The sequence below is a fragment of the Pseudophryne corroboree genome, chromosome 6, assembly GCF_028390025.1.
Source record: "Pseudophryne corroboree isolate aPseCor3 chromosome 6, aPseCor3.hap2, whole genome shotgun sequence".
Classification (NCBI taxonomy): domain Eukaryota; kingdom Metazoa; phylum Chordata; class Amphibia; order Anura; family Myobatrachidae; genus Pseudophryne; species Pseudophryne corroboree.
The window spans coordinates 380,420,511-380,434,208 of record NC_086449.1 but is presented as its reverse complement, the minus strand read 5'-3'; the positions used below and the strand labels follow the sequence as shown (position 1 = coordinate 380,434,208).

The 13,698-nt window shown below is 47.7% G+C and overlaps 1 protein-coding gene across 3 annotated transcripts in view; it reads left to right on the top strand.

Moving 5' to 3' along the window:
• LRGUK (leucine rich repeats and guanylate kinase domain containing) overlaps positions 1–13,698 on the top strand; it is a 338,728-nt gene that overhangs the window by 216,560 nt on the left and 108,470 nt on the right. For 2 of the 3 annotated variants that reach the window (XM_063926757.1, XM_063926759.1), the window contains exon 11: positions 10,560–10,679. The exons of the other annotated variant lie outside the window; for it this stretch is intronic. In XM_063926757.1, coding sequence (XP_063782827.1) covers positions 10,560–10,679 — 120 coding nt within the window. The remainder of the gene's footprint in view (positions 1–10,559; positions 10,680–13,698) is intronic. 3 annotated transcript variants of the gene reach the window in all.

Here is a 13,698-nt window from a genome sequence, read left to right as displayed (position 1 = left end):
GCATGGCCACGACCCCTTTCCTATACTTTCTGTGTTAATTTGGAGAGTCAAAAATTGGTACAAAGCCTTTTTTGCCAGGTACAGGCAATGAAAAAAAGGTACTCTACCTGCCAAAAAGGTACAGTTGGAGGGTATGGGAAGGCACTCAGAGACTCCTCAGTCAAATAATACAGCAGCAGACAGCTAGCTAGCCAACATTTCAGAGATCGGCGACATGTGTTGATAAAAGGGACGCCGATCCCTGAAACGATCCCTATATATATAAGCATCTAAACGTCCGGCTCTCCCATTAAGCAGGAAAACAGTCCCGGTGCCATCCGTGAAGGTAGAACAACACTGTAGCAAATAAACAGCAGCACTCCCGGGTCTTTAGTGAATCAGGTAGTGTATTTCAAAAAATATCACATCAATTCCAACGTTTCAGGGATTAGGTCTTGTGCGTCACCTAGAAGAAGGGGCACCGAAACGTCGGTGTATCTTTTCATGCAGTGAACTTAAATTTGCTATTTTTAAGACTCCAGAGTGCCTCTTTCTCCCCCCAGCAAGGGGGAATCACTATTGTGTGTGTGTATATATATATATATATATATATATATTTATATATATATTTATATGGGTAATGTGTATTCGGCACTCCTCAGGGATATTGCGATCTGCCTGGTGCCTTCTTAAGCTGACAGTTGCTGTATATACATATGCCTGCAGGGGTGCGTGCACTGACTGCCAGCAAGCAAAAGTATGTTTTATAAAAAAAAGCTACTAGCATTACTAATGTGGGGCATATGTGTAAGGTGCATTACTGTGTGGCATTATGTGTATTATGGGCATTACTAATGTGGGGCATATGTGTAAGGTGCATTACTGTGTGGCTTTATGTGTATTATGGGCATTACTGATGTGGGCCATACAGTATGTGTAGGGTGCATTACTGTGTGGCATTATATGTATTATGGGCATTACTAATGTGGGCCATATGTGTAAGGTGCATTACTGTGCGGAATTATGTGTATTATGGGCATTACTAATGTGGGCCATATGTGTAAGGTGCATTACTGTGTGGCATTATGCAGGGTTGGACTGGCCCACAGGGTAAACCCCAGTGGGCCCCACTCTGAGGTTTGCTGGGTCAGATGCAGAACTAGCGGCGGTGCTAGGAGGCACCAGACAAAATCTTGCCTAGGGCATCAAATTGGCTAGGGCCAGCTCTGACCGACATATTGCTGGTAAGATGAGTTCTGCTGCAACTTCTCTGCCCCAATAGCTAGAGGTGCTGTATGGTGCCACTCCTAAATAGCCAAATAGAGAAATCAATAAAGGGATATTCACAATACAGGGTGGTTTTCATTTGAAAAAATTGACTTAGATTCAAGTTGGCCGATTTCAAGCAGGTGCCCATGTTCGGTACATACCCTAAAACAGGGGTGGCCAACCAGTCAGTGACAAAGAGCCAAAAAACCTTGTTAGGTACGTCAAAGAGCCGGCATCGAGCAGATGGTACGCATGCAAAAATGGAGTGTGGCCTTGTGCCTGCTAGACCACACCCCTGGTATAAAATATATTGAAAAAGCCAGAACAACATAAAATACATTTTTTAAAGCCAGATCCATTGAAAAAGCCACTTTCGCAAAAAAAAATTGAAAAAGCCAGATTCACATAATAAACTTCAGCTCCCCCATGTGTCACTCCAGCCAACACCCTCCTGTCACTCCAGCCAGCCTCCCCATGATTCACTCCTGCTACCACCCTCCTATGTCACTCCAGCCAGCTCCCCCGTGTCACTCCAGCCAGCTCTCCCATGTGTCACTACTGCCAAGACCCTGCTGTGTCACTCCAGCCAGCTCCCCTATGTGTTACTCCAGCCAACACCCTCCAGTCATTCCAGCTAGCACCCCCATGTCACTCCTGCTAGCACCCTCCTATGTCACTCCAGCCAAGCTCCCCTGTGTCACTCTTGCTAGCTCTCCCATGTGTCACTCCATCCAACACCCTCCTGTCACTCCAGCCAGCTCTTCCATGTCTAACTCCTGCTAGCACCCTCTTATGTCACTCCAGCCAGCTCTCCCATGTGTCACTACTGCCAAGACCCTGCTGTGTTACTCCAGCCAGCTCCACCCTGTGTCACTCCAGCCAACACCCTCCTGTCACTCCAGCCAGCTCTTCCATGTGTCACTCCTGCTAGCACCCTCCTATGTCACTCCAGCCAGCTCCAACATGTCACTCCAGCCAGCTCTTCCATGTGTAACTCCTGCTAGCACCCTCTTATGTCACTCCAGCCACCTCTCCCATGTGTCACTACTGCCAAGACCCTGCTGTGTCACTCCAGCCAGCTCCACCCTGTGTCACTCCAGCCAGCTCTTCCATGTGTCACTCCTGCTAGCACCCTCCTATGTCACTCCAGCCAGCTCTCCCATGTGTCACTACTTCCAGCACCCTCCTGTCACTCCAGCCAGGTCTCCCATGTGTCACTCCTGCTACCACCCTCCTATGTCACTCCAGCCAGCTCTCCCATGTGTCACTACTGCTACCACCCTCCTATGTCACTCCAGCCAGCTCTCCCATGTGTCACTCCTGCTACCACCCTCCTATTTCATTCCAGCCATATCTCCCATGTGTCACTACTTCCAGCACCCTCCTGTCACTCCAGCCAGCCCCCCCATGTATCACTCCAGCTACCAGCCTCCTGTCACTCCAGCCAGCTCTCCCATGTGTCACTCCTGCTACCACCCTCCTATGTCACTCCAGCCATATCTTCCATGTGTCACTACTTCCAGCACCCTCCCACGTCACTCCAGCCTGGACCCTCCTGTGTCTCTTCAGCCAGCTCTGCCATGTGTCACTCTAGCCCACCCCCATGTATCACTACAGCCCCCCCATCAACTCGTGCCATTGCAGCAGTCCCTAATGTGTCCTCTGTGTGCTTGTGGGTGTCTCACCTCTAGTATCTGACTCCTTCAGTTTTCAGTCCCTGTAGTGCTGCTGCGTGTCTGGCTGGAGTGCAGCGGTTTCTGTATCCGTTGTGGTCACATGATTTAGAGTGTTGGGAGCCACATTTGAATAAAGAAAGAGCCACATGTGGCTCAAGAGCCACAGGTTGGCCACCGCTGCCCTAAAAGATAGCACACCTCACCCATACCTTACTGGAGTATTCAGTTTTCCCATTCCTGCACAGTTTTTGGTACAAAGGGTGTACTGCGACTTTTGAATCACCCTGTATAAGGACAATACATTTGTGTACAGTCTGATGAAAGAAGACAGAGGATGATGAAAGCTCCAAGTAAGTTTTAGTTGCTCAAAAAAAACAAAAAACAAAGACAAGAACAAAACAACATCAACAATAATAAAAATAAAAGTCTGGTACTGGTGGTACAAATGGAGGTCTGGTTACAGGAGATTTCCGCTAAAAATATTTTAATTGGGTAGCTTACATGTGTAATTCCCTGACGTGCTAACTAGGCAGTTTCTTTTGGGGACTTCTTATAGCCAACTGACTTTGGTTTTTTACTTTTCATTTGTATCAGCAGAAAAACAGTACAGGCTATGAAGCTATGATTCACTGGTTTCGTACAGTATAATACACATATTTTATATTGCATGTTTATTTATTTTGTCATCTGGTAGGTTAATTGTCTTTCAACAAAAATGAACCCTAGTGGAATGTGTGTGCATCTACATGTGGTAGGGAATATAGATTGGAAGCTCCACTGGGACAGGGACTGATGTGAATGGCCAAATATTCTCAGTAAAGCGCTGCGGAATATGTCTGTGCTATATAAATAATGAATTGTTTGATGTTTTAAGTCTTAGAAAAAGTTATTTTTATTACAAAGCTCCTTACTGTATGTTTATTTTTATGGTGTTCTGTGTTCTAGTGATCCAGATTATCCCCCAGGAACAGCAGAGAGTGTACCCTTGATTTATACTGTATGTGGAATTATATTAATATTAGCACCATGGGCAATGTTCTTTGAGTGTGTTTTTTGATATTCATAAGGCAGTAGGGGACTAGTTGCAGTTCTTGTGCTTGAGATATTATACAGTTCTCAGTGTGATATACAGTTAGTGGAAATTCTACAGGAAATGGAGAGCCACAGGTTGCTGATCTAACATCAGAGCACAAACACAAATCTTACTAATAGGAGTATGGGAGACCAAAATGAGAAAAAAACTGTTTTGTTTTATAGCTGTCTTATTGTTCAATATAGTTTTGAAATCCTCACAAACTTCTGAGTGACTGTTTGTGACTGTTTACAGCATAGTTGCCGACTTTATGGCTGCTCTCTCCGGGAGAGAGCAGCTAGCTCGGCTCAGCAGGGGGCGGGACAGTGACGTGACGTACAGGGCGGGCGGGCCAGAGGCAGATCGGGGGCGTGGTTGATGGATTACGCAAGTAAGCCACGCCCCCGTTGTGTAATGCCGCTATTATCGGCATTATACTGCAGGGGGTGTGGCTATGATGACGCGATTCAGCAAGAATCGCATCATCGACTGCCCGGACCGCCCACTTTACTCGCTAAGTGGGCTGCCGGGCAGGGAGGACCCCAAAATCGTGAGACTTGCCTGCACTTCCGGGGGGTCGGGAGGGTTACCCGATTTTCGGGAGCCTCCCGGCCATTCCGGGAGAGTAGGCAAGTATGGTTTACAGCTTATAAAATGTAAAGGTAAAACCACATATAATTTCCACAGCACACTATAAGTGACCAGAAAATAAGATTTACATTCTAAATCAGGGCTGTCTCTAAAATCTGGGAGCCAGGATGAAAGTATAGCGGCCAGATCACAGCCCCCCCCCCCCCCCCCCCCCCAAAAGAAAAAAACAACAACCTGATAACCCCCTTCCCTCCACAACTACATTACCAAGCAGCTTCCCCCCACCACTTAGACAAACCAGCCCTCCACAGCCAGCTGCCCACTGGACACACAACAACCCCCTACCTCCAGCGGCCACATTAATGGGCAGCTATCTCCTTCGGAAAACAAACACCCCATGGCTACACAATTGGGGGCGTACACCTAGACAAACTACCCCTCGCAGCCATCCCCCCAGGCAAACAATCCCCACGCCCTGTGGCCACATCACTACCCCTCCAAAGCCGCAATCCTTGGCCACACATAGACCCTCTTATCGGAGAGCTCTATGCAGCCGGAGTTTGGAGACACCAGACAGCGCAGGCTGGGATGGACAGGCAAAGCCAGGGGTGTAGTGAGGGCGGCTCCGGTGGAACATGAGCTCCAGGTGCCAAAAATGTTAGAGGGCGCATTGTCATTAGCCCCCTCCCCACACCACGGGCCGCTGTACTGGCAGCCGCAGAGCAGGAGGAGGAGCAGAGGGGGCGCACTTTGACTCGGACTAGGTAGGGTGTGGGGCAGAAGTGACAGCAGGAGACACTGCTAGCAGGCACATGCTGGAGCTCTGCCCGCCCACTTTGTATGTCTCACTGTCTGCCTTCAGCACCACTCTCTGGGGGTCATTCCGAGTTGATCGCTCACTAGCTGTTTTTAGCAGCCGTGCAAACGCTAAGCCGCCGCCCTCTGGGAGTGTATCTTAGCTCAGCAGAAGTGCGAACGAAAGGATCGCAGAGCGGCTACAAAAAAAAATTGTGCTGTTTTAGAGCAGCTCCATACCTACTCAGCGCTTGCGATCACTTCAGAACATTCAGTTCCGGATTTGACGTCACAAAAACATGCCCTGCGTTCGGCCAGCCACGCCTGCGTTTTTCCTGGCACGCCTGCGTTTGTCCTGGCACGCCTGTGTTTTTTGGAACACTCCCTGAAAACGGTCAGTTGACACCCAGAAACGCCCCTTTCCTGTCAATCACTCTGCGGCTGCCATTGTGACTGAAAAGCGTCGCTAGACCTTGTGTAAAAATACATTACCCATTGTGAAAGTACGTCGCGCGTGCGCACTGCGCCGCATACGCATGCGCAGAAGTGCCGCTTTTTCACTTAATCGCTGCGCTGCAAACATTTTTCACTAGCGATCAACTCGGAATGACCCCCTCTGTCCCCACTGCTGCTGCTGCACCTTTTTCTGTTTAGCCCAGCTGCTGCAACTGGGGCAGAGAGAGGTGCTGCAGCAGCTGGGGCATGGAGAGGTAATGCAGCACCTGGGCAGAGAGAGGTGATGCAGCAACTAGGGCAGAGAGAGCTTGCTGCATAATTTCTCTCTGCCCAGTTGCTGCATAATCTCTCTCTGCCCAGGTGCAGCATCACCTCTCCGTGCCCCAGCTGCTGCTGCAGCACCTCTCGTTACATTGATGCTGCAGCACCTCTCTCTACATTGATGCTGTAGCACCTCTCTCTGAATTAGAAGCTACAACAACTCATTCTGCCCCTCAGGCTGCTGCGGCACAGCTCTCTGCCTCTAAGGCTGATGCAGCTCCTCTCTCTGTCTCTCAGACTGTTGCAGAACCTCTCTCTGCCTCTAAGGCTGATGCAGCTCCTCTCTCTGTCTCTCAGACTGTTGCAGAACCTCTCCCTGCCTCTAAGGCTGATGCAGCTCCTCTCTCTGCCTCTCAGACTGCTGCAGGACCTCCCTCTGCCTCTAAGGCTGATGGAGCTCCTCTCTCTTTCTCTCAGTCTGCTGCATGACTTCTCTCTGCCTCTAAAGGTGGGTACACACTATTAGATATATCTGCAGATCAATTGATCTGCAGATATATCTATGTACGGATCGGGCAGTGTGCTGTGCATACACACTGCCCGATCCGTCGGGGGACTGACGTCATGAACTGGGCGGGCGGGCGCTTGCGCCCGCCCAGCTCACCTGTCAATCACCGCCGGCCGCCGCAGCATGTGTACGGGCGGTCGGACGACCGCCCCGTACACACACAGCGACGGGCCAATATATCGTTAGATATATTGGCTGTCGGCTGTGCTGCGCGGCCGACGCGATACGTCTGTGAACGACGGAGTTCACAGACGTATCGCCCGTACACACTGGCCGACGGTCCCGCGATGTATCGGCCGTTCAAGAGAACGGCCGATACATCGACCAGTGTGTACGGGCCTTAAGGCTGATGCAGCTCCTCTCTCTGCCCCTCAGACTGCTGCGGCACAGCTCTCTCTGCCCCTCAGGCTGTTGTGGTGCAGTTCTCTCTTCCCCACAGGCAATTTTTTCATTGAGGCACAGTGGGATTATTAGGTCTGGTATGGCAGTTCTAGGGTATTCCTTTCATTGAGAGCTTGGGGGGAGGGGTTTCAAGTCTGTGGGGGAGGGGGGGGGGTCACATTTGGGGCATTATTTTCATTGAGGGATTGGGGGGTTGTAAGATCAGGTCATTCGGAGCATATATAGTGTTTTTAATTTATTTGAATTAAACAGGTACATATCTAAATACAGCTACTTCCATAGCGGCTATACAGTGAAACATTTATAAGAGGACCTACCAAGGCATAACATGTATAAGGTGCTCTACCATTGTGTAACATGTATATACAGCTCTACTGTGGCATTATGTGTATAAACCGCTCAACTGTGGTGTAACATGTATGAGCAGAGATACTGCAGTGTAAACGTTTATAAGCGGCTCTACTGTGGTATAATAAGTGTCTCTACTTTGGTGTAACGTCTATAAGGGGCTCTACTGTGTGGCATTATGTGTATATGTGTATAAGTGACTTTGCTGTGTGGCATAATGTGTATAATGGGCTCTACTGTGTGGTGTAACGTGTATAAGGAGTACTACTGTGTGGTGTATAATAGACCCTACTGTGCAGGGTCAGTGTGCAGTGTAATGGCAACTTCCCCATGAGCCACCTCCCTATATTTTTGTTGCGTGCCCCCTGTTTTAAACATGGGGGGCACCCAAAGGAAACTTTCACTCTGAGATCCACAAGGTCTAGATCCGGCTCTGTCACCATATTTATATATTTTTTCTTTTCAAATGTAACATTTCACTATATGTTGGCAAGGCCCCCAATTCAGTACAAGGGAGGGGGGTGCCAAAACATACCCATGCTCCGGGCACCATGACACCTAGCTACACCTCTGGGCACAACATACAGCGCTGGTTCGAGTGGACAGGCACAGCAGGCAGCGCAGGCCGGGACACTCCGCACATACACTCCTGTGCATGAAATATTTGCCACAATACAAGCACGCCAACGAATCTCAGCCATTTCTGAAAAGGATCTGCTTCCTCCCTCCCTGCATAATCCCTGCATAATATCGTAGTCAGGCAGCAAAATCTAGGGGCCATGGCGAACTGACCCCTGGTGATTTGCTGAGCTCTGTTCTATATGATAGAAGAAATGCAGAGATCTCAGTTACAGTACATATATTATCAAAGATATGACTACTCCACCAGTCACATTTGTGTATTGCTTGCTATGTGATAATAGCACATACATTTATATATTTCTAAATTGAGCGCTACAGCAACTTACCTGAAGGCACCCCAAGATCCTCCAGATGGCACTACAAGGACCAGCATGCCCTCCAACTACTGATCCCACACTTGCCTCATAGAACAGTTGTATACAAACATGGCAAGTTCATCAATTCATTGGTCCATTACAGTTACTTGCAAGCGGAAGGACTCATAAAGACAAGAAAAAACAACACAGAATTCCCCCAGCACACTATAATAGACCAGTAAATGAAATTTACATCCTATATGATAGTAGAAATCCAAAGATCTCAGTTACATATATCTGCAAAAATATGGCCACCGGCCACTTCACGTCATCTATAATATGGTGGTCCTAACAGGGGCGGAACTACTACTGGAGCAGCAAAGGGAAGGGACCCCTATCACAGATAATGCAGAGGCTGCTGTGTTCCTGCTCCCACCAAGGTACATAGCCCTTTTACTCAGCACCACACAGGACATTGTGCTGGTACCCCTGTCACCCACTGCCTCCCCCTGACATCCTCTGCCTCTCCTGTCTTCCGATGTCACCTTCTGCCACGTTTTGCCTTTTGTTGTTACCCTCTGCCCCACTATGTCACCCTCTACCTCTCCCTGCCTTACACTGTCACCCTCTGCCTCTCCCTGTCACCCACTGCCGTGTGGCATATTGTGATCTTGGGGTTGGATTGAGGAAGGGGGCCCAAATTATATTTCTCTGATGTCCTAGTGGATGCTGGGTACTCCGTAAGGACCATGGGGAATAGACGGGCTCCGCAGGAGACTGGGCACTCTTAAAAGAAAGATTAGGTACTATATCTGGTGTGCACTGGCTCCTCCCTCTATGCCCCTCCTCCAGACCTCAGTTAGGGAAACTGTGCCCGGAAGAGCTGACATTACTAGGAAAGGATTTGGAATCCAGGGTAAGACTTATACCAGCCAAACCAATCACACCGTACAACTTGTGATAACTATACCCAGTTAACAGTATGAACAACAACTGAGCCTCATTCAACAGATGGCTCAGAACAATAACCCTATAGTTAAGCAATAACTATATACAAGTATTGCAGAAAGTCCGCACTTGGGACGGGCTCCCAGCATCCACTACGGACTACGAGAAATAGAATTACCGGTGAGTAAATTCTTATTTTTTGCACCTGGGCCCACCACTCACAAGTTCCACCACTGGGTCCTAACACTACATAATAATGGTGCCCACTTTGGGTCATACATTGTGTATTGCTACATAATAATTGTACATACATTTATATATTTCTAGTTTGAGAGCTAACTCACCTGGAGGCATACCAAGATCCTCCAAATGGCTCTACAAGGACCAGCATACCTCCAACTACTGATGCCACACATGCCTTACACAACAGTGATACACAGACATGGCAAGTTGCTGAAATTAATTTGGTCCATTGCAGGTTAGTCCGGGCCTTGCAATCACCTGTAATGGACCAATAATTTTTAGCATCTGGCCATGTTTGTGTATCACAGCTTGTAAAATGTGCATGTAGCAGACAATTACTTTACCCCAATAGACTAAATGACTAATTTTGAAAGAAAAGTAATGCTTTAAATTGGTTACCGTTTTTTTGTACTATGGGCCTAATTCTGAGTTGATCGCAGAAAAATTTGTTAGCAGTTGGGCAAAACCAAGTGCACTGCAGGGGGGACAGATATAACATGTGCAGAGAGAGTTACATTTGGGTGGGGTATATTCAAACTGAAATCTAAATTGCAGTGTAAAAATAAAGCAGGCAGTATTTACCCTGCACAGAAACAAAATAACCCACCCAAATCTAACTCTCTCTGCAAATGTTATATCTGCCCCCCCTGTAGTGCACATGGTTTTGCCCAACTGCTAACAAACTTGCTGCTGCGATCAACTCAGAATTACCCCCTATCTGCATTGTATAACATATGAGCACATAGAGAAAGCAAGTGATGAATGGCTTTAATGTAATGTTAATTCCAGATGAAATAGTGTGCAAATTCGATGATAATTATTTTATAAAGAACATGAAATGTGGTCATTACTTGTCTACAGTTCTAATATAGTGATGCTAGAGGATGGTTTTATGTAAGGTAAATGGATTTGATATTCATGTAGAAAATAACTTTGCTTATGTTCCCACACTCCCAAAGTGCCAGATCAGTACAGACACAAATCACACTGACAAGCATTCTCCTGTGTTACAGTACATTGCCCAATCTGGATACCCCTTACCCCATGCTGGTTCTGACTGGGCCCCAGTCCTGTGGGAAGCGAGAACTAGCACACAGAATGTGCAGGGAGTTCAAGGAGTTCTTCCGCTATGGGTAAGACAATCATCTTTCCTATGTACACTGTTCTTTATGTCACACAGCAGAAGATGTGTTATTGGTTGACTTCCCTGGGGAAAGTAAAACACATCTTTGCACATACGGTACACAATGAAATTGAACTGATCTTTGAAGTCATAATCCTAGATTTAAGAGCAAGGTACTTATTTTATCTAATGTTACACTCATGTTGTATAAGCGGTCCCTTTGCCCTTCATGTTCTCAAGCACATAAGGACTTTTGAATGCTAAATATATTTTTAGTCATATACATATGTCAGTTAATTGTGGTGTATGAGAGAAAAATACTTGTTATTGAAATAAGCATGGACCTTGTGTGGGGTTATGGGGATCACAGATGTAAGTGACTAGTTTAGTCTGATACATAAGCAACATATTGAAGCATCTTAGAATGCTAATATTTACCCTTTCCACTATATTAAAACCTTAAAGTGTACTTATCACACACTACACACACACACACACACACACACACACACACACACACACACACACACACACACACACACACACACTTCCCGTGTATGCAGCCAATGGGTGAGCTGAACAAACTATCAGAAATGAGCCTGCTAACTCCTACTGAAATGATAACCTGCATTCTCAAAATGTCCGTCTGCACTGGGCAATGGTGATGAATGCAGCTATGTTATGTACACAGTGCTGCAGAAAGTGTTAAGCTGGATACACAGCAGACAACGTGCAAACAACGCAGTGGTTGTCCCAATTTTCCTTGAACTCCAGAACAAATTATATAGGGGGTCATTCCGAGTTGATCGCTCGCTGCTGTTTTTCGCAGCGCAGCGATTAGGTTACTATTGCGCATGCGTATTCACCACAATGCGCAGGTGCGTCATACGGGTACAAAGCGGATCGTTGCTGGGCGATGGATTTAATGAAAAATCCATTCCACAAGCCGATCGCAAGGAGATTGACAGGAAGAGGGCGTTTGTGGGTGGCAACTGACCATTTCTGGGTGTGTTTGGTAAAACGCAGGCGTGTCCAGGCATTTGCAGGGTGGGTGTCTGACGTCAATTCCGGGACCAAAAAGAATGAAGTGATCGCAAGGGCTGAGTAAGTCCAGAGCTACTCAGAAACTGCAAAAAACTGTTTCGTTCCGCTTGGCTGCACACGCGTTTGCACACTTGCAAAGCGAAAATACACTCCCCTGTGGGCAATGACTATGCGTTTGCACGGCTCTGCAAAAAGTAGCTAGCGAGCGATCAACTCCAATATGGCAGTGAGAGCTAGCAGCGCCCATTAAGTGTGGTGCACTGTTCGGCCGCTCTATTGGCACATGCCTGGAGCCGGAAGCAGTGGCTGTGTGCAGGGCCGGATTAACAATGGGGCGGGTGGAGCTGCAGCTCCAGGCCCTTACAGAATCACAAGTGAAATAATTAACTCCACCTGCGGACCTTTTAAAATGTTTCTGTGAATAATTAATACACCTGTGCACCTGCTGGGTTACCTGCAAAACATGCACTGTACGGGATAATGAGGACCGAGTTTGCAGACCTATGAAATATATCTACACATTTTAAATGTGCTACTCAAACTCTGTTGTATTCAGCATCAGACTGGGGCATAAAGGGCCTACTGGGGGTATGTAATTGTAGGGGCCCATGTTTAGGAGTTTGGACAGTCTACAGTCTCCAGAGGTAGTGTGGCCAGCACTGGGAGAATGCAATTGTAGGGACCTATGTTTAGGTGTTTGGTCAGGCTCCAGTCTCCATAGGTAGCGTGTCCAGCACTGGGGGAATGCAATTGTAGGGACCTATGTTTAGGTGTTTGGTTAGGCTTCAGTCTCCATAGGTAGCGTGTCCAGCCCCTTGGGAATGCAATTGTAGGGACCTATGTTTAGGTGTTTGGTCAGGCTCCAGTCTCCATAGGTAGCGTGTCCAGCACTGGGGGAATGCAATTGTAGGGACCTATGTTTAGGTGTTTGGTCAGGCTCCAGTCTCCATAGGTAGCGTGTCCAGCACTGGGGGAATGCAATTGTAGGGACCCATGTTTAGGTGTTTGATCATTCTCCAGTGGAAGCAGTGGATAGCAGAGGTTTGGCTAACCAATAGAGAGTGCATGGTCTGGGCCCCTTAATAAAGATATTGTAAATACTGCTAGTGCATGCAGGGCTGGCAAGAGAAATCCTGGGCCCCGGTACAGTAACCTTCCGGGGGCCCCCCTACAGGGAGTGTGGCCACAGTCTGTTAGTTGCATGGCTACACCACTCTAGGGGCATGTCTAGCACACGAGATGTCCCCACTCACATACCTCCCAACATGACCCTCTGCAGGAGGGGCACAATGCTCTGCTTCTGGATTTTTCTCTTAATTTATGATTGCCGGCACCTGTGTTGAACAGGTAATGGATAAGAAAGGTGTTTCACTACAGGTGATGGCAATCATACAATAAGACGGAAGTCCAGAAGCAGAGCATTCTGTCCCTCCTGGAGAGGGTCATGTTGGGAGGTATACACACACACACACACACACACACACACACACACACACACACTATGGGGGTCATTCCGAGTTGTTCGCTCGTTGACGATTTTCGCAGCGGAGCGATTAAGGCAAAAATGCCCATTCGCTAAGTATTTTAGCACAAAACTTAGTAGATTTACTCACGTCCGAATGAAGAATTTCCATCGTTGAAGTGATCGGAGTGTGATTGACAGGAAGTGGGTGTTTCTGGGCGGAAACTGACCGTTTTCTGGGAGTGTGCGGAAATACGCAGGCGTGCCAGGATAAAATGCGGGAGTGTGTGGAGAAACGGGGGAGTGGCTGGCCGAACGCAGGGCGTGTTTGTGACGTCAAACCACGAACGAAACGGGCTGAGCTGATCGCAGTGTAGGAGTAAGTCTCGAGCTACTCAGAAACTGCTAAGAATTTTCTATTTGCAATTCTGCTAATCTTTCGTTCGCAATTCTGCTAAGCTAAGATACACTCCCAGAGGGCGGCGGCCTAGCGTGTGCAATGCTGCTAAAATCTGCTATCGAG